Raw genomic sequence first — 20,345 nt, 5'->3', positions numbered from 1 at the left:
GTTTTGGGAATTAAAAATTGGTTCGTTCTTTGGGCGCTTAAGCTCTGTTCTGGGTTGAAAACCCAGTGAGACCACTGAGCCATCTAGTTCTGTATTGTCTGCCATAGCCAACAGCTGTTGTCCCGAATTTCAGAGAGCAGGTTTTTGGAGCTCAGTTTCCCATGAATGGATTTTAAACTGTTGCTTTTTGCATAATGTGCCTCTACCGGTGGGCCATTCATTAGACATTTCCTGTATAGGGTTCTATACCCCATGTAGTCCTGGTCCTTCTAGTAGTTCAATTCAGTTAATTCTGCAACTGTGCAAGTTAGACTGCATCTGCTTTATACATTCAAAGCACCATCATGCCAGCTTAAATTATAACAAATTGCGTTTTTGTATTCAATCCCTTCAGTACTTTGGACAGCAGTCTCTCAGGACTCATCCACAGTTACCTTGTGCCCCATGCTTCCTAGGCACAGGTCTGTGCTTTAAAGGCACTGTGTCTGAGTGTTTTGTTTTGTTGTCCCAGTGCTTTCTAATTTTGACTAATTTTCAGCATCCCTTTCCAAGGCAAATTTATTTAAGGAGTCCTCTGGCGCTGTGGGTTAAACCACAGAGCCTAGGACTTGCCGATCAGAAGGTCGGCGGTTCGAATCCCCACGATGGAGTGAGCTCCTATTGTTCGGTCCCAGCTCCTGCCAACCTAACAGTTTGAAAGCACATCAAAGTGCAAGTAGGTTAATGGGTACCGCTCCAGCGGGAAGGTAAATGGCTTTTCTGTGTGCTGCTGTGGTTTGCCAGAAGCGGCTTAGTCATGCTGGCCACATGACCCGAAAGCTGTATGCCGGCTCCCTCGGCCAATAAAGCAAGATGAGCGCCACAACCCCAGAGTCAGCCACGACTGGACCTAATGGTCAGGGGTCCCTTTACCTTTACTGTGCATGGCAAAGGCTTGTTGCTGGGACAATAGGAGGCTGCCTTATACTGAGTCACACTATGGCTCCATCTAGCTCAGTGTTGTCTACAATGGATGGCAAAAACTCTCCAGGGTTTCAGACAGAGGACATTCTACTTGGAGATACAACAGATTGAACTTGAGACCTTCTGCATGTAAGCAGGTGCTTTACCACTAAGCTATGGCCCTTCTCCCATTGCTTCTGCCCTGAATGAACTGCAAGCCTGTCCTACAGTTCTCCCAAAACTCTTTTGTGGCTATACTCTGCAGGAGGTAATTGGTAGTAGTAGTCGAGCTATCTGAAAAAGTGACTGAAAAAGTCAAGATCCCCATAAGCTTTAAACCCCAGGGATTCTAACAAAATAGTTCAAAATCAACTGGTCTAGAGTAATCATTTGAATTCTTTAATGTTACCATCTGGACATACATGAGCTGGATTCTTCACTGACCTGGGCTTGTTGCCATATTAAGTATTTAGGTACAGTGCTGTGGGAAGGTCCTGGCTCACAAGCTTGCTGTGAATGCATATTCCATATTTTCCCCATCCAGCAGTGAAAGGAAGGAAATGTGGACCATGTCTCTCAAGCTTAGCCCATCCCTGCTGTAGATGAATGACCATTGCTTATGGGGCCTCTTCTACCTCTGCAGGATGGAGTCTTAAGAGTTGGTCACACAGTCCTTTCACATAGTCATTTTTGAGGTGGAAAATTCACCAGCAGCATTTATTGTGTTGAAGCCCTGATTCTTCCCCTATCCAGGAATATCATCTTAAGGGCTTATTCTAGTATAACAACCCCAGTACTCAGAGAAGTCACATCAGAGCTCATAACAAGTTGGAAGAATCCATGGCCCCATATAATTTGAGGGGTTCCTGGCTTACTTCCTCTATCATCCAAGAATAAATAATCATGTTACTAATAGCAAGCTGGAAGTCACAGGCAGATGCAAGGCATTTCAATCCTAAGTATGTTTCACACACATGAAAAATCAACTGTATACAAAGACATTTTCCTTCAAATTTCAAAAAGTTTATTTTTATAAATTAATGGGGAGGGCAAAGAAAGGGAGGAGGAGGTGGAGAATGCAAACCAGACAATACCAAAAAAGGCAACATACAATTTAAAAACCTTATTTCCCAGGACAGTTTAACCTTTCTGTTTATTTGCCCTCCAAGCTCAACACTAAAACAATTGAAGCAGCTTCTTAACAGGGACCTGACTATGTCTTGGCTCATCAGTAGATTCCCATGTTGGATGGAAAATGAATCCTGTTCTTAGCATCAAGCCCTCACCCACCCACAGTAACCTATCACTTATTTAAAGTTAGAGTGAATGGATGGCTGAAAAAGCAGTTTTATGTGTAGGCAGACAGTGAGCAGTCCCTGATCTTTTGACAGCAGCAGACAGTGAGAATTGGGAATAGAAAGGGTTTGGGGAATGACTGCTGGGTTTATTCTTGGGTATACAGCATTCTTGCTGAGATAGGTGGGTGGGATGCACCACTTGGCTCATTTGAAGCAGGAAAAAAAAGGTTTGTCACTCCAGTGCTAGATGCTAGGCAAACAGGGGCAAAGTACTGGGAAGGTGAGCAAGCACAGGGTTGGAACTTCCCATGCTTTTTGCCTCTGAAGAATACAGACGGATGCAGAGGCAGTTCAAGTTAAGCAGTTCAGTCTCTCTCTCTCTCACACACACGCACACACACACACACACACACACACACACACACACCACATGGTACATTTATTCCCCTCTAGAACCATTAAATTAAGTCATGTCTACATGTGTGTGGGACACAGGAGAGAGCAGCTCTAGAGGTTTGGAGTGCACAAGCCAAGCTGTTGTGGAGCCGGCAGATTAAGGTTTTCCCCATGCTCCAAAAGGTAACCCTTTACAAAAACCACAAAAAGAAAAAGAAATGCAAATCTTTTCAGGTTTTGGAGAGAGCTGCTTGGAGGGTCCCTGTGTGTCCCTCATAGGCTTCCCACTAGGACACCTTGATTTTTCCCTTTTCTGGGGCTGCCTCCGCAAGAGGTGGCTGCTCCTCTCCATTCACCGAAAGGGTCTTCTTCTCTGGCAACTGCTCCTCAGGCTGACGGGCGATCAGCAAGCGGCAGGTAAGCAGGATTCCAAAGACCAGGGCGTGGGCATAGCGCTTGAGTGGGTCACCCACCAGCTGGTGGAAGAAAAGCACAGCCAGAACAAGCAGCAGCAGCAGAAAGTTAGCCACGTCCTTGGGGCGTCCAGGGACAAGTGTCATGACAATACCGCAGGCCACCTCTAAGGCTCCAATGCTCTTGCGGAGAATGATGGAGCTGACCCCCATCTTCTTAAGCATGGGCAATGCACGGATATAGCTCTTGTAGGCTCGTTTCTGAAATAAAAGCAGCAACAACATGGGATTCAGTACTGATTGGGATCTGACATACAGATTCCCCCCCCCCCCATCTAAATATACAGGCTCTAAGTGGAGTACAGCTTCTACTTGATTAAAGCTGTGAGAGGAAGATCAATCTTGCCCATAATAAAGCAAAGCCACAAGTCAGATAAAAGAAGTTGTTAGCACAGGCAGAGATGGGATTTTCCATCTTATATTCAGTTTCTTCCACCATAGTGTTGAAGAGTTCTCAGTCACCTGTGTCATTCACTGAGGCAGAGTCTTTCTACCCTGGCTATTAATAATTGACTATAAAATGTTGTACTGATTAATACAATGAAAATATGTAAGCAGGTTATGTAAAAACAATAAAAATAGAATAAAATAGAATAACATTCAATAACATTTCCTAAAAACCATATGTCACAAATATATGCATGGGGAAAAAATTTACAAAGTAAGAGTCAGAGTTCAAGAAAGCTGAAGTAAGCATGTAAGTTTTTATGGAGGAATTTAAAAGTCTTTGCTGCCTCCAGCCTGAAGGAGGGCATTCCAGAGGTTGGGCACTATCACTGAGAAGGCCCATTTCTACACTGTCGCCAAGTGACAATCCACCATTTGTAAAGTGACCTGCAAGGTCTCCTTGGAACATATGAAATATAAGCTTGTTCTGTAACAGAAGAAGTAGCCAGCTAGGTAGTGTGGGCCCAAGTTCTCAAAGACTTCAAAAGTCAACAACAAATATTGAACTTGGCTCAATAGCTGCGGCTGCTTCTCCTCCTTCTGCACGGTTTTTCACAAAAGTGACTCAAAGTGACTTATAGAAACAAACATTGTAAACATGTATACAAGCAAGTGTAAAAACATCCTTACATGCCCACCAGTAACATGTAAATCAGGGCTGATCTAGCCCACCTCACTAAAAAGATGAGCAGAAGAAGAGGCTGCAAACATGCATTACTTTCCAAAAAGGGTTTACAAGCTGGATGAATAAAAACTGATAGTGGCGGAACCAAGCATGTCTTCCCGGGGGAAATGTTCCACAAAACAGGGAAGCACCACTGATCTCACAGTGCTGATGTAATAATATTTGCATAGCTAAGTGTCCCACTAAGCATTCTAGCAGCTACAATTTGCACTAGCTGGAGCTTCTGAACCAAGTACAAGGGTAGCCCCTCCTATAGCACATTACAGTAGGATTGGAGAAGATCAGTCTACATCCCAATCCCAAGGAAGGGCAGTGCCAAAGAATGCTCCAACTACCGCACAATTGCACTCATTTCACACGCTAGCAAGGTTATGCTTAAAATTCTATAAGGAAGGCTCAAGTAGTATGTGGACCGAGAAATCCCAGAAGTGCAAGCTGGATTTAGAAGAGGCAGAGGGACCAGAGACCAAATTGCAAACATGTGCTGGATTATGGAGAAAATTAGAGAGTTCCAGAAAGACATCTACTTCTGCTTCATTGACTATGCAAAAGCCTTTGACTGTGTCGACCACAGCAAACTATGGCAAGTTCTTAAAGAAATGGGAGTGCCTGATCACCTCATCTGTCTCCTGAGAAATCTCTATGTGGGACAAGAAGCTACGGTTAGAACTGGATATGGAACAACAGATTGGTTCAAAATTCAGAAAGGAGTACGACAAGGCTGTATATTGTCTCCCTGGTTATTTAACTTATATGCAGAATTCATCATGCGAAAGGCTGGGCTGGATGAATCTCTAGCTGGAATTAAGATTGCCGGAAGAAATATCAACAACCTCAGATATGCAGATGACACAACATTGATGGCAGAAAGTGGGGAGGAATTAAAGAACCTTTTACTGAGGGTGAAAGAGGAGAGCGCAAAATATGGTCTGAAGCTCAACATCAAAAAAACGAAGATCATGGCCACTGGTCCCATCACCTCCTGGCAAATAGAACAGGAAGAAATGGAGGCAGTGAGAGATTTTACTTTCTTGGGCTCCATGATCACTGCAGATGGTGACAGCAGCCACAAAATTAAAAGACGCCTGCTTCTTGGGAGAAAAGCAATGACAAACCTAGACAGCATCTTAAAAAGCAGAGACATCACCTTGCCGACAAAGGTCCATATAGTTAAAGCTATGGTTTTCCCAGTAGTGATGTATGGAAGTGAGAGCTGGACCATAAAGAAGGCTGATTGCCGAAGAATTGATGCTTTGAATTATGGTGCTGGAGGAGACTCTTGAGAGTCCCATGGACTGCAAGAAGATCAAACCTATCCATTCTGAAGGAAATCAGCCCTGAGTGCTCACTGGAAGGACAGATCCTGAAGCTGAGACTCCAATACTTTGGCCACCTCATGAGAAGAGAAGACTCCCTGGAAAAGACCCTGAAGTTGGGAAAGATGGAGGGCACAAGGAGAAGGGGACGACAGAGGACGAGACGGTTGGACAGTGTTCTTGAAGCTACCAGCATGAGTTTGACTAAACTGCGGGAGGCAGTGGAAGACAGAAGTGCCTGGCGTGCTCTGGTCCATGGGGTCACGAAGAGTCAGACACGACTAAACGACTAAACAACAACAATGATGAGGTTACCAACATATAGTCCATTGTGGCAAGATTATCCCTGTTCAGGAATTGTCAAAGTTGGTAATGGAAACTTCAAGCCACTGAGTTCACCTGAGCCCATCTGCAGGGTCTACAATCCATCTTTTCAAAATTTAGTCCCATAGCACTGAATCCCCATTCACTTAACCACTAAGAATATAAAGGTAGATTTCAGAGCTAGAGAAGTATTTTGAATATTTAGGGAGGCGGCATATAAATACAAAGTGCATTATTATTATTATTATTATTATTATTATTATTGCCATTCTGCTTTTTTACTAATGTCTTTAGAGTGGCTAACAACAAATAACACGAATGGGGAACCTATGGCCCTCATCTTTGATCACCGACTGTTATTGTTAAGGCTAAGAGTTGTAGCCTAGCAACATCTGGAGGACCTCAAGTTCCTTTTAGAATAATTGTTTTTGTCAGATACCAATGTATGCAGATTTAAATAAAGAAATCCCCCAATTTAAAATAATTGAAGTTCCTACAATTAAGCAACTAACAGTACAAACCTAAACACGTCTACTCATAAGTAAGTCCAGTGGAGCTCAGTAGGGCTTACTCTCATGTACGTGGAACTAGTATTGCACCTAAGATTTATTGCTGATTTAAACAGATTAACTCCCATATTCCCAAAACAATAGATTTTTTCCCTGTCCTTAGTTTGCAATATTGTGTTTCTCTTCTTGATTAATTTTGTCCCCAACAACAACCAAAAAAAAAAGAGGTACCAGTTTCTAAACTGACCAGGAAAATAACCTTTTGATCGGGAAGCCTTATCCCCATTTCAGGAAAAAGGAAACTGGCTGCCCTACAGATTGTTGTTCATTCTACACATGCTCAGAATCACTAACATCCTCATTTCACATTGCTAGTGTTATAAGAATTTTAAGGTCATATATATAAAAAATAAATGTTCATAACTGTATATATAAACCACATGTCTGAAACCCCATAGAAAAGGTCCTGAACAAATTGACCTCAACTATTTCTCTGCAAGGTCAAAGTGGGAAACCTCCCCATTGTCTCTTTCCTCACAAATCCTGTCCTCACAAATCCTGTCTTAAGGGCACATTCAAGATATGAGCAGGGTGTGAGCCTGTGACCTAGATTCAGGAATTAAGCAGTTATAATAACAAAGTAGTGGTCAAAATCCAGATAATGCAATCAGGTAACTTGCCAGACAGTAGATTTCAGATTTCTGTTGTAGACCGCCTTTCCTGTGATGTAGGTATGATGTGACGGGGTGAGCTCCCGTTGCTCGGCCCCTGCTCCTGCCAACCCAGCTGTTCGAAAGCACGTCAAAGTGCAAGTAGATAAATAGGTACAGCTCCGGCGGGAAGGTAAATGGCGTTTTTGTGTGCTGCTCTGGTTCGCCAGAAGCAGCTTAGTCATGCTGGCCACATGACCCGGAAGCTGTACGCCGGCTCCCTCAGCCAGTAAAGCGAGATGAGTGCCGCAATCCCAGAGTCAGCCACGACTGGACCTAACAGTCAGGGGTCTCTTTACCTTTACCTAGGTATGATGTATCTGGGGGGTTGTCTTGGGCTATACCCCTTCCGTGATGCATGTATGATGTTTCTGGGGGTAGTCTTGGACTCCAGGGTGGGTAATTTAAAATGTCTATATAAGGGCAGGCACACCTTTGTTCTGGGTCCTCCTCCTCTCTCTTGTGTGTGGGGGAGAACCCTGTTGCAGCAGTTAATAAAGATCAGGCTTACTAGCTGCTTTGCTTCTCAATATTCTCTGGTTGGTCTCTGTTATTTTCTCCTGCCGATAGAGAACCTACAGAAGGACTCTATATGGGCTCTTGGGTACCCCATAATGGGAAAGGAGCAGTTTTATTTCTTATAACACTAGGTCAAACAAGATGAAGACACACAAACCCCACAGCACATATACAACTGAAATTATTCAACAACATCTACCATGTGTGGGTCCACCATCCACCATCCATCACCCACTATCCACCATCCAGGTCTGAAAACAGAGGAAGGAGATTAGAAGCTTAACACCTTACCCTATAGTGGACTCCACATCCACGCCTGGTAAAATCTGTCTAAGTTCGTTCTCTCACACATACACACAATCACCTTGGGGGGGAGGTGGCCAGATGCTTTCAAGTTGGTATGTAAGTACAGGTAGGGCCACCTTGTGTGGCAAGGTTCCCCCCCCCCCCGGGATGTTGGAATAAAGACACATGAAAGAGTATTTTGGGTTAATGGGTGAAAAAGGCCACAACAAGGATGCGAGTGGTATTGGCTTAGGCATTGGAGACTATATCTGACTCCTGTGCATCCACAGGAAGTATTGGAAGGGTTAACCACCAGTAGGGGGAGCCCTGCTGATGCACAACAACTAGGAACTCCCCCAGGGTGACCGCTAGGTGTTGTGCCACGGCCCTAGCTCCCTGTCTGGGGCTTTGGACAGAGACCACATCCCTCAGATTCCTTTAACGGAATACCCTTGAATTAGGAGGGGTAGGTGATGGCCACTACCTCCCCTCCCCTTCAACCAAACACTCCAATGCCTAACCGCCAAACCTTACAAAGTTGTGACGATTTGCTACGAGGTAGGCAAAAAGCCAAACGGCCGGTGCCAATTTACCAAGTGGAAAAATTCCTACCAGGCCCCTTTGACAGGTGACCATCTGAGGTCCATAGCAAGGTCAAGAGATAAAGAGCCTAACCTTAGGGAGGGAGGGAGGGAGAACTGAGCGAGCAGGAAGAAAAGGGGGCGAGTCCTCGGTCATGGGCAGTTTAAATAGCCCGCGCCATGCCCCGTCCCGTCCGGATTGGTCGGCCAGGGATGACACGGCCGAGGACCCCACCAATGGCACAGGGGCTATCTCTCCCTGTGCGCGTGGGTAGGGCTTGGTCCCAGCCTGCAACGTCATTTCCTCGGGAACGGGAAATGGTTTTCCCAAATCTCTTATTTTCTCTCGCAAAGCTTCCTATGGCTCCTAAGAGTTAAGGTGTACATTTCAAACTATGGCGTGGAAAGTCAAACATCTATCGAGGCAAGCTTTTCAGTTTATTCTGATATGGACACTTTTAATTTTTATATGTTACCAGCTGTATGTGAAATTCAAACTTCAAAGCAGATAGACATAGCAACATTGAGTGCATATTTATGCCTGCCCCTGTCTTCTCCCTACAGATGCAAATCACAGAGGTGCCATCACAAAATAATGTGAGGTTAAATTTAGTAGAGGGGTGTCCATTTCATTTTAATTATTAAACTCTTAATTTTGTTTTATTAATTTATTAATATCACATTTGTTTTGCTATTCACACTGTTGTTTAGTATTATTTCTTGCTGCTTCTTGCAACAACATTAACTGGATTATTTATTTATTTGGATGACTTTGTATGATTTTATTGCTTAAACATATGCTAATAAAGGTAAAACAACAACAACAGAGGTCCTTTAGGAGGCTGTCGTATTCTTTCCCCAGAAAGCCTTGGATTTTTTGATGGTCAACACACACAAAAATAATTGACTGCACTGAAGGCTGCCATTCCCACCCCACTCCATCTCCAAATGTCCTGGTATGATGAAATTGTGGGATAACCAGCCTCATACTACCAACATAGGTAAAGGTAAAGGGACCCCTGACCTTTAGGTCCAGTCGTGACCGACTCTGGGGTTGTGGTGCTCATCTCGCTTTTTGGCCGAGGGAGCTGGCATACAGCTCCCGGGTCACGTGGCCAGCATGACTAAGCTGCTTCTGGGGAACCAGAGCAGCGCACGGAAACACTTTACCTTCCCGCAGGAGTGGTACCTATTTATCTACTTGCATTTTGACGTGCTTTTGAACTGCTAGGTTGGCAGGAGCAGGGACCGAGCAACGGGAGCTCACCCTGTCTCAGGGCTTCGAACCGTCGAATCTATTTTCATGTTGGTTCGAGGAAAAAAAATATAGGCCTAAAGAAGAATTTCTGGATGCCCAGATCCAAGTTTGAGGTAAATCCAAGTTTGATGAGAGAACCCCCAACAGAGATTTAAAATGACAAAACATGCTGCAAAGTAAAGTGTGGAAATATAGGCTGTTAGACCTTTAAAATATCCCCTTACGAGTTCCTTCCAAAATTTCTCTCTTCCCCCAGCATAGAAAAAGACCACACATTTGGAAAGTTAAAAATAGTATACTTACAAGCTCTCCAAAGGTCAGGTTTATGTGCTTTTCCATACAGCATTTAGAAAAAGCTGTGCAGGCAGTAAAACTTGGCTTAGTTATGGTGGTGAAAGTTCCTAAATTATTTGTATCAGAACTCAAGAATGGCTTGTGAGAGCTATGCAGTCTGAATTTGCAGCAACCAGCTCAGACCTCTACACATGGTGAGCTTCACAGGTAGATTGGAGGGTGAACGATAGGCTTGATTGCCCATTTTCTCCCAAGGTAAGGGAAGTTCACCTAGTTAAGCCTGGCAGGACAGCTTACTCTATGGTCTTAACTCCTTCCTGCATTAATTAGACTTAAGTATGTTGGTTATATGGGATGCAGGTGGCGCTGTGGGTTAAACCACAGAGCCTAGGACTTGACAGTCAGAAGGTCGGCGGTTCGAATCCCCACGACGGGGTGAGCTCCCGTTGCTTGGTCCCTGCTCCTGCCAACCTAGCAGTTCAAAAGCACGTCAAAGCGCAAGTAGATAAATAGGCGGGAAGGTAAACAGCATTTCCGTGTGCTGCTCTGGATCACGAGAAGTGGCTTAGTCATGCTGGCCACATGACCCGGAAGCTGTACGCCGGCTCCCTTGGCCAATAAAGCGAGATGAGCGCGCAACTGCAGAGTCGGTCACGACTGGACCTAATGGTCAGGGGTCCCTTTACCTTTACTTAAGCCACCCTAGGGGCCTTTTTATCTAAAGATATGGGGAAATAAATGCTATGAATGAATGAACGAAATCAGCTCTATCTATTACTCTTGGCATTCATTTAAGAAGAAAATGGCACTGATTCTGTTCAGTTCTTCATTAGTTATGAAATATTGCATACCACTGATTTGGGGGAACCTTTGTCTTTCTAACTTGGAGAAAGCTCCCCAAATGTAACACACACATCATAGGAGTAATCAGAAGGAAGAAGTTACCTGAAAGTAGAGTTAGGGGTCATAGTAAGAGTAACAGTCAGAGCAATCTGCACTCTCTGCCAATGTTTGAAATTAGCCAGGTGTGAGGAGCATTTTGCACCTGGCTTTCGACCATTTGCGAATAAGTGAAGATACCTGGGTGCCAGGATGGCACCTGATACCTTCACCATTTGAGGATCATTGTATCTGGACTGTTTTACATTTTTTTCTGCACAATCAGAATGAATTTCTGGAACCAACTTGCTTTTTCTGTGCAGCCAGAGCAGGAGCAATCACCATTAAGAAAAAGAGGTTCGAATATATACATGGACTATCCCTGGTTTAAATGACTTTTCTTCTTTAAGTTCTCAAAGTTCTTAAACTAGCTCAAGGTTGTCATCTGAACTAGCCAGTTGTTTTACTGAGAATCAATCACAGTCAGTCCATCATTTGGAAAATAAGATTTCAGAACCGTTTTGCTCAAACATGGCAACTAGCGACTGCAACCTGTTTTAGCGACTGCAACCTTGGTTTAAGGTTCTAACACTGCCCTCTGCCACCTTTCTTATCTGAAAGTTACAAGTTCAAACTGAAAAGCAGACCATGTTGCAAATTCCAAGCATCAGTTAGTTGGGTACAGTGGTACCTCGGGTTAAGTACTTAATTTGTTCCGGAGGTCCATTCTTAACCTGAAACTGTTCTTAACCTGAAGCACCACTTTAGCTAATGGGGCTTCCTGCTGCCGCCGTGCCGCCACTGCACGATTTCTGATCTTATCCTGAGGCAAAGTTCTTAACCTGAAGCACTATTTCTGGTTTAGTGGAGTGTGTAACCTGAAGCGTATGTAACCTGAAGCGTATGTCACCTGAGGTACCACTGTATCTTGCTTATAAGGAAAATAATGGGCAGCCGGAAAATAATGGGCATTATTTCTATTAATATCGATATTATTATTATTTCTATTAATATCGATTTTGATTTATTAATTATTATTATTAATGATATTAGGATTATTAGTAAAAGGAAAAAGCAAACTAAGACATACGTTGCATGATTTTCAAAATAAGATACAAAGACGGGAGATGCAGAAGAATAGGAAAGCAGGGAGATGAAATCTGCAGCTGGCTCTTCTGAGATATTGTTAAAACCAAAGTTGTCTAACCATAATTCTAGACAGTAGCATAACAGATGAAAAGGGTTGTTTTTGTGTGCATTTGTTTAAAGGGCCATCACAAAAACCCTCATTAAACCAAAGACTGTGTTGATGAGGTCACTGATGCTAGTGATACTGAAATCTCATTAATAAGAGGGTAAGGGTAGAAAGGGTAAGAAATGAAGTACAGTGCTGATGAGATTTGTGCTTTACAGCCAGCCTGACATAACTGAACATTCCTATGGCTGCCCTTTACTCAAGGGTTCCAGAGTATTTTGCCAGTCCTTCAAGGAGGCAGCTTGGCACAAGCAGAGTGGAGGAGATCCATATCCCCCCCCCCCCCGATATTCCAGATTGTGCAGCAAGGCAAGGAAAAATTAGAACATGTCAGAAAGTTCCATAGTTGTTTCTTAGGACTTCCAAGAAATAATGTATCTAGGATAGATGGGCAAAACATAGCTGAGGTGGTAGCAGCAGGAAGACTAAATGATGGGCAGTCACACTTTGGTTTCCTGCATCGCAACATAGGTGGGGCTCGCTGGTGGATTAATTATAGGCAAGAAACAGGAGGAAATGGAAGCATGTTGACTAACTGGAAGACTGGCACCATCTCAGTCAGAAATCCCAGGTTTATGAAGGACCCACATTTGTCATTTTCCAGAACCTTCTCTTGGGAAAGAAATTAGAGGGCAGGCAGCGGACAAAATCATATTACCCTCTGACAGAGTTGACCCAATATATTTTGGTACTTTCAGCAAAATATCCACAATACCCCACAGAGTGGCAATATGCTAATTTTTTTTTAACAGTTTGTGGCCTTTAAATGGTACTCAGAATTCATGCCCTGACATGAGCTGCCTCATTCTGTTGGGCTGGTTCTGTCCTTCGCCTGGGAAGGTGATCCACTTTAGATCATTTTGAGGGAACAGGGATCCAGTGCCCTATGCTACCTTGCTCACAATCCTAAAAAAATCACTTGGGGCTGCCACCCTCCACGCCACTTCACTTGATGGGAAAATGCACCCATGTTGCGATCGAGTCTTCTCAGATCAGATACATTTATCTTTTTGCAGAGCTCTCCCCATCCTGTTCACCCCTGTTCCGGCAGCCCTTCTCAATTTATAGGTGTTTTTGCTGTGGGGGTGGAAGGCAGCCTTAGAAATGAATGCCACAGGAGCCAAACCACCAGCTAACAAGAAATATAATTTCAGCAGCCGCAAAGGGAGGCTCAGGCTTCTTGATCTCTATTCCCAGCCAAATAAGGATGAGGATGTCATTCTGTGGTACCCATTTGTTTCCCTTCTCCCACCCTTGGCACATTCACAGCAACAGCTGCCTTCTTTTTACATGGCTGATGCTACTTGCAAATAGAAACAGACAGCAGCGGCTGCAAGAGGATGAATGCCAGCCAGTGCTGGCAGTAAGATGTCTCCCACCCCAGATGTACTACTCACCATCTCGTTGTAGGCATCTCTGCTGAGCCTGGGGGTTAGTTTGATGGTCCCCATAAAGACGAAGAAGAGCCCCAAGGCTACCGAGAGGGCTACAATTGTTATAGTCCTGGGAGAGGCCATCGGGTCTGGTCCTACCGTGGTTTGGCTCCCTGGCTGTGTAAGAGATGGTCAGTCACCATTGAAGGAGATCAGGAGAGGAAGGCTGCAGAGGCAAGGGAAGATGACAAAAGAGAGAAGCAATTCTGCCTCTCCTGTTCGGCAGCCTCTGGGTCCTAATGTCCCACGTTCCCGACAACAGCAAGGCGACATTTGTTACGGAACGGGCAGGAAAATATTATGGACAAAAAGCCAGGATGTTGCTTTAGCACTCCTGTTCCAAAGCTATTTGCAAACCTTTGTGAAATCTACAACAGCTCCTGTCCCCAAAAGGCAATATGCAAAATAGCCTAATACACACACCGACTGCTGCATTACGTTTCATAGCAGCAACCTCTCCTCTTTCTAATAATGTGATGGTTAGATCTTGCATTTCCAAACCTGTCTCTATTCCCAAAAACACACACAAAAAACCCCACACACCCCAACAACCCCCCCCCATTGTAATATGCCACAAATGTCTGCTATTCCAAGCTCTCTCCGCCCCATTTATTATTATTAATCCTTGGGGGAACCTCCGGAGCTATTCAAATCTAAGACGCAGTACAGTGTAGACATGAAGGCATTTAGGAGCTTCAACTAGCTGGCTGCTCAAGAATCTCTGTCTAGCACAAGGAAATTGTCTCACGATTTATCCTCCTTCTTCCAATAGCTTAGCTGGCTACTGTGCTCTTCCTAGCTTCCCACGACGTTGAACAAACGATCACACCTCAATTCCTCATCCACGCACATATTTGTACTGAATACCATTTGGAGTAGCAATTTTGCTCTTCTTTAAATTGGCAGCGTTAACAGCTCCTCAACATTGAGCCCCAAATATCTCCAGTATAGATTATACAGGGCTCAGATGCTTTCTATAGCTGCATAATTACTGAGATAATGACCTCTCAAGTGTTATATATACACATTAAGTATGATGATGATGATGATGATGGAGTATTGCTGCAGGGAAATCCCAAAGAGTGGTTGGAGAGATACATGAATGCTAACAAACGTTTCAGTTTTGCCAACCCTCTGCAACCAATAAATTCTTGAGGACCAAAAGCAGATGGATTTTCAGTACGTTCATTAACAACCTGACTGCAATCTGGGGTCAGCTTCAGCTCTTTCTCCCATTTGTTTTGGCAGAACATGCACAAGAGGGTGACTTGGTCTATTGCATCAATAATTTAGAAGACACCTTGCCAATTTCAAGTGGGCACTATTTCTGATTAGTGTGTTCAGAAAAAGACTGTTGGTTAAGAATTATTCCAGGGTTGATTGCAGCAGATGAAAACTTTTATTTCTGAAGCTCCTAAAAAACAGGGCCAGCCACAGCATCAACTTGATATTTTTAAAAAGATATTTTGCCCTGTTTTACAACCAATATGATCAAAGTTATACAGAACCATCTAGTCAGTATGGTCTACTCTGGCTTACTATAGTGGCAGGCTTTCCTACCTCTCCCTACATGATCCCCTTTAATTGGAGATCCCAAGACTGAATTTGTAATCTCATACATCAAAGGAAACTGTCCAGGCCAGACCAGATCTGTGAGCAGCCTTAGCTAGAGAGATATCCAGTCTGAAGCCTCTGTAGTCAAGCGTAGTCTGTAGGAGGATCTGCTCTGTTTTGATCATGGATGGACAGGAAACAGGATCCTTCCTCCAGTGAACTCAAGGCAGCATACAAGTCCCCCCCCCCCATCTTTTATCCACATAACAACCCTGTAATGTTGGCTGGCTGAGAGGTGGTGACTTGCCCCACTCAGGTCCACAGCTGATTTTATACATAGCCCAGCCAATCAAGATGCCTCTTACAGACTGCCTATCATGCAGACTGGAGCTGGGCTTTACTGTTAACTCCACTGAATTCAATGGAAGGAGTGTATACAGGAAAGCCTACTGGGGGTGTGGATAAAGGTAAAGGTAAAGGTACCCCTGCCCGTACGGGCCAGTCTTGACAGACTCTAGGGTTGTGCGCTCATCTCACTCTAGAGGCCAGGAGCCGGCGCTGTCCGCAGAAACTTCCAGGTCATGTGGCCAGTGTGACATCGCTGCTCTGACGAGCCTGCACCAGAGCAGCACATGGAACGCCGTTTACCTTCCCGCTATAAAGCGGTACCTATTTATCTACTTGCACTTTAAGGGTGCTTTCGAACTGCTAGGTGGGCAGGAGCTGGGACCGAACGACGGGAGCTCACCCCGCTGCGGGGATTCGAACCGCCGACCATACAATCGGCAAGTCCTAGGCACTGTGGTTTTACCCACAGCGCCACCCGCGTCCCATGGGGGTGTGGATATATTCCCCAATAAATCCTGCTGCGTTAAATGGCAGTGGGATGGGCTAGATAACATTGGAAGATGCTCCCCAACTATGCAGTTGTTCCTGTGTAGCTTTGAGGTTCTAGGTTAATTATACAGATTTGAGATTTGCAGTTGGTAGAATTAGCTATGCTGTTTGACATCTAAAGAGTGGGTGGGAATTTTTAAAACGTGGATGAGGTTGACACTTTTTGAGCAGCAACATATGGTTGCAATCTCTGGAATGCTTTAGGGAGGATTAACTGGAATGCCTCCTCATCTTTCTCCGCCACCACATTACTAGGGTGGTTTTCAATTTTTATGTCTCCAGTATCTTGGTATAGTGTTGAAAATTCTAGGGTCTTCACAATTAAAGTGCTTGATTGCTCTATTGAAACAAATCCACTTTTTAAAAATACAGTAGTACCTCGGGTTAAGTACTTAATTTGTTCCGGAGGTCCGTACCTAACCTGAAACTGTTCTTAACCTGAAGCACCACTTTAGCTAATGGGGCCTCCTGCTGCTGCCGTGCCGCAGGAGCATGATTTCTGTTCTTATCCTGAAGCAAAGTTCTTAACCTGAAGCACTATTTCTGGGTTAGCGGAGTGTGTAACCTGAAGTGTATGTAACCTGAAGTGTATGTAACTGAGGTACCACTGTAAAAAAAAAAAAAAGACTTTCTGCACTCTGGAAAGTGACAGGGAAATGCACTGAAAACTGTAGAATGAACTAATGATTAATAAGAAGACATACAAACACCCCACAAGCAAATCAGGATGAATGCTCATTGTCGGATAAGCACACTGCAAGCAAATCAGAACAAATGCTCAAAAAACACGGGACACAGTCTATCCACTATGTAAGCTTTACACAAGCAAAGCAGCATAAATGCTGAACAAAATTGTCATCTGCAGGATTCCTTAAACTAAGAAAAGAATCTAATCTGATTACTATATGTGCGTTACATGCAAGTAAAGGTAAAGGTAAAGGTACCCCTGCCCATACGGGCCAGTTGTGTCCAAGTCTAGGGTTGTGCGCCCATCTCACTTAAGAGGCCGGGGGCCAGCGCTGTCCGGAGACACTTCCGGGTCACGTGGCCAGTGTGACGAAGCTGCTCTGGCAAGCCAGCACCAGCGCAGCACACGGAAACGCCATTTACCTTCCCGCTATAAAGCGGTACCTATTTATCTACTTGCCCTTAAGGGTGCTTTCGAACTGCCAGGTGGGCAGGAGCTGGGACCGAAAGACAGGAGCTCACCCCGCCGCGGGGATTCGAACCGCCGACCATACGATCGGCAAGCCCTAGGCACTGAGGTTTTACCCACAGCGCCACTCGCGTCCCTACATGCAAGTATTCTGGGTAATTTATTAAATCTATTGATGCTTCAGTGTGCATTCAACTAAAAACAGCACCCCCTCTAACACACAAAAAAACCCCCTCACTCACTGCATTCAGAGATAAATCCTTTTCATACATTCTTAGAATTGTAGAATTGGAAGGGACCACCTAGGGTCATCTAGTCCAACCCCCTGTAATGGAGGAATTTTTTTTGCCTAATGTGGTAATTGAAGACAGGAGTGCCTGGCGTGCTCTGGTCCATGGGGTCACAAAGAGTTGGACACGACTAAACGACTAAACAACAACAACAATTTGGTACTTGAACCCACAACCCTGAGATTAAGAATCTCATGCTCTACCGACTGATCTATCCAGCATATTACTGGAATAAATTATGCAAAAAGGTATGGTTTGCATGCATTGTACAATCTGGTTGCTTTTGAAAATAATAATTCTGGGGGCTATTTCCTTCCACACATTCTGAATTTCCTTTCTCTCCCCCATCCCCCAGTTCCCTCCTCTCCTAGATTTGCATTCAGAGGTGTACTTAGGGTCCCTTGTGCACTTGGCAAGGAGCTGTATTGATGCCCCCGCCCCATGAAAAAAATCTTTCCTGCAACAGCTGCATTATTTGTCTAAAAATTACTGCTAAAATGAAATTACTGTTGATTTAGTTGTGAATTCTTTAATTCCATTGATTAAATGTGTCATGTAATTTAATGGTGTAAATAATAAATAAATAAATGAAGCAAGTTCATGGTCCGTGGTAGAGTTAATACACTCATGTCTAGCACCCTGTTTTAACACTCCAAGCCTTGATTAAATTCTAACACCTACTCGACCCAGGAATTTAGGGTGTCTGGCACCCGAAAACTCATAACACTGTAAATTCTATATGAGGAAATTGTGGTTTTCCAGATATTGGGACTCCAACTCTCATCAGTCCTAAAAATCATGTCCAGGGATGATGGGAGTCGGGAGTCCAGCATTTGGCGGGCTACAAGTTCCCCATCCTGGATACAGATTAACAGTTTCTGACTTCCAAACTAAAATGACAACATTTCCACACAAGAGGGAGGTGTGAGCAAGGAAAAGCAAGGTTTGCAGAAGTGCAAAAAAAATGTTTTTAAATCCCCTGGAAAAGGACTGAGCCACAGAATGATGACTGAGTGTTGGAGGGGAAAATCCTAAGAAACTGGGTTGGGTGGGGGGGGAGAGACAGAATGGGATATTCTGAGAGAGGCCATGGCTGGCTGGCTGGTTGGAACACTGGCACACACCACATGTTAACATTTTGCTGCAAGTCCAACTTGTTCATTTATATTTGTGTCGTTTCCAGCCTTTCTCTACTGGCAGGCACATGATGCGGTGTGTGAATGCCTACTAGCCTACTGCACAAAGGCAGAACTGACATTTGTTGCCCCACTCACTATTGCCTCTGGACCCGACCACCGTTGACAGACCATGGGTTGTCCTATTGGATACCGTAGAAGCCAATCAGAGCTCATGGAGTGTTAATCAATCAGGAGGGAGTGGAAATTTTTTAAAAATAGAACTGGACTGTTAAACTGCCAGATAGGGCAACCCGGATTATTTCCCTGAAGAGAAGGAAAAGATCCTAGAAGCAGCTATTGTTGGACCCATAAGCTCCCCAGCCAGAGACACAGTGGATTTTAGGAACCATCTACAAACACACAAAATATTACCTGCCCAAACAGCCATTAGAAAGCAACACAAAAATATATTTAGTTTTTAAAGTCTAAACTTTATCATGGCTCAGGATTCAAGCCATCCTAATGCAGTTCTTATAGCCATTCCAAAAAGACACTTGTCAGGGTGTGCTTTAACTGAGAGGCTGGAGGATCAGGGTGCAGGATCCAGACTCACCCTAGTACAGGGCACTTGCCATCCCAATGCTAACGCTTTCTTGCCTGAATGAGCTGAACAAAATAACACAACACGATGGCCAATAACAATGGCACTAAACACTATTTATAGACTAATACAAATGATCAGAAATTGCAACCAAAGTCTCTACATCTTCTTCACCAGTGGCAGTAGAATAATTCAAAAGTTTGATATATACATAATCTGTCACCTGCTTCTATCAAAATTTATACCCCTTCAATATTATTTGGAATCCTCCCCCAAAATTCTTCGAAAATACCTCCTGGAAGATTCCTCAAGCTCAATATCATATGAGGTGGCTAAATTTTGCACTTCAGTAATTAGGAAGCGTAAATCTCTTCTGTTGAATGGTACACTGTGAAGTTCCCTTGTGTACCCTTTTTTCTTTTCTGAGGTTGTTGTTGATTTCTTGTTGTTTGATCTTGTGGTGTTTAATGTCACTGGCTTTGGCCGCAATAAAACTTGAACTTGATAATCTGTCACCAAATATCGCCGGAACAGTTTCTGGATAACCAATCTGTTTCATTAGATGCTTCATCAGCCAATCTTGATCAATTCTTCATCAGCCAGACTTGTAAGAATGTGAGAAAGATTGTATTAGTCTATAAATAGTTATTTTGTTCAACTCTTTCTTGCCTGGCTGCTTGTGGAAGGCCCCTAAAGCCCATCCTCTGGGCAACCCCAATTTCTCTGAGCTGCACACATCCTGGAATGCAATGTTTACCTGTAGCCAACCAAAAGGGCACCAATGCCTTTCAATGGCCATCTGGCATCATTCACTTTCAGCCTGTCTCCTTGCCTCAAATGTGACTGGCAATGCAGTTCTGGATTTATCTAGGCAGGGCTCCAGATGAGCCTTGAAAGTGATCACTCCCAGCCAGGTAAGTGGGTTCAGGACTGCAGTCTTGGCGTTCTGAGGCTGTACTGGAAGCAGCTCAGTAAATAAGCCCAGGATAACTCTTGAGACTCCCAGCGTCATTATTATTATTATTATTATTATTAGTAGTAGTAGTAGTAGTAGTAGTATACTGCCCTTCATTTAGCATAACTAAATCATGGGGTTTCTGTGTTTGGCAAAGTTGAATCAAACCT

At 44.0% G+C, this 20,345-nt stretch overlaps 1 protein-coding gene across 1 annotated transcript; it reads right to left on the bottom strand.

Annotated features, from left to right (window-relative positions):
• Nucleotides 1-1,320: 1,320 nt before the first annotated feature.
• On the bottom strand, nt 1,321-20,170 carry TMEM35A (transmembrane protein 35A). The gene is made up of 3 exons (XM_083484842.1): nt 19,978-20,170; nt 13,569-13,770; nt 1,321-3,310 (listed from the first exon to the last, which is right to left on the bottom strand). Exons 2-3 carry the CDS (start codon nt 13,686-13,688, stop codon nt 2,924-2,926), a joined length of 507 nt encoding a protein of 168 aa, XP_083340968.1. The 5' UTR covers nt 13,689-13,770; nt 19,978-20,170; the 3' UTR covers nt 1,321-2,923.
• Between the last annotated feature and the right edge of the window lie 175 nt (nt 20,171-20,345).

The sequence above is a fragment of the Podarcis liolepis genome (assembly GCF_965112155.1).
Source record: "Podarcis liolepis genome assembly, chromosome: Z".
In the NCBI taxonomy this organism is placed as follows: Eukaryota; Metazoa; Chordata; class Lepidosauria; order Squamata; family Lacertidae; genus Podarcis; species Podarcis liolepis.
Note: the sequence above shows the minus strand (reverse complement) of the source record. Positions and strands in the feature narration are given on the sequence as shown.

Coding starts and splice junctions, on each gene's coding strand:
- TMEM35A (XM_083484842.1), bottom strand. CDS start 13,688: ATGGCCTCTCCCAGGACTATAACAATTGTAGCCCTCTCGGTAGCCTTG. Junction 3,311..13,568: donor GAGATGCCTACAACGAGATG/GTGAGTAGTACA, acceptor CTTTTATTTCAG/AAACGAGCCTACAAGAGCTA.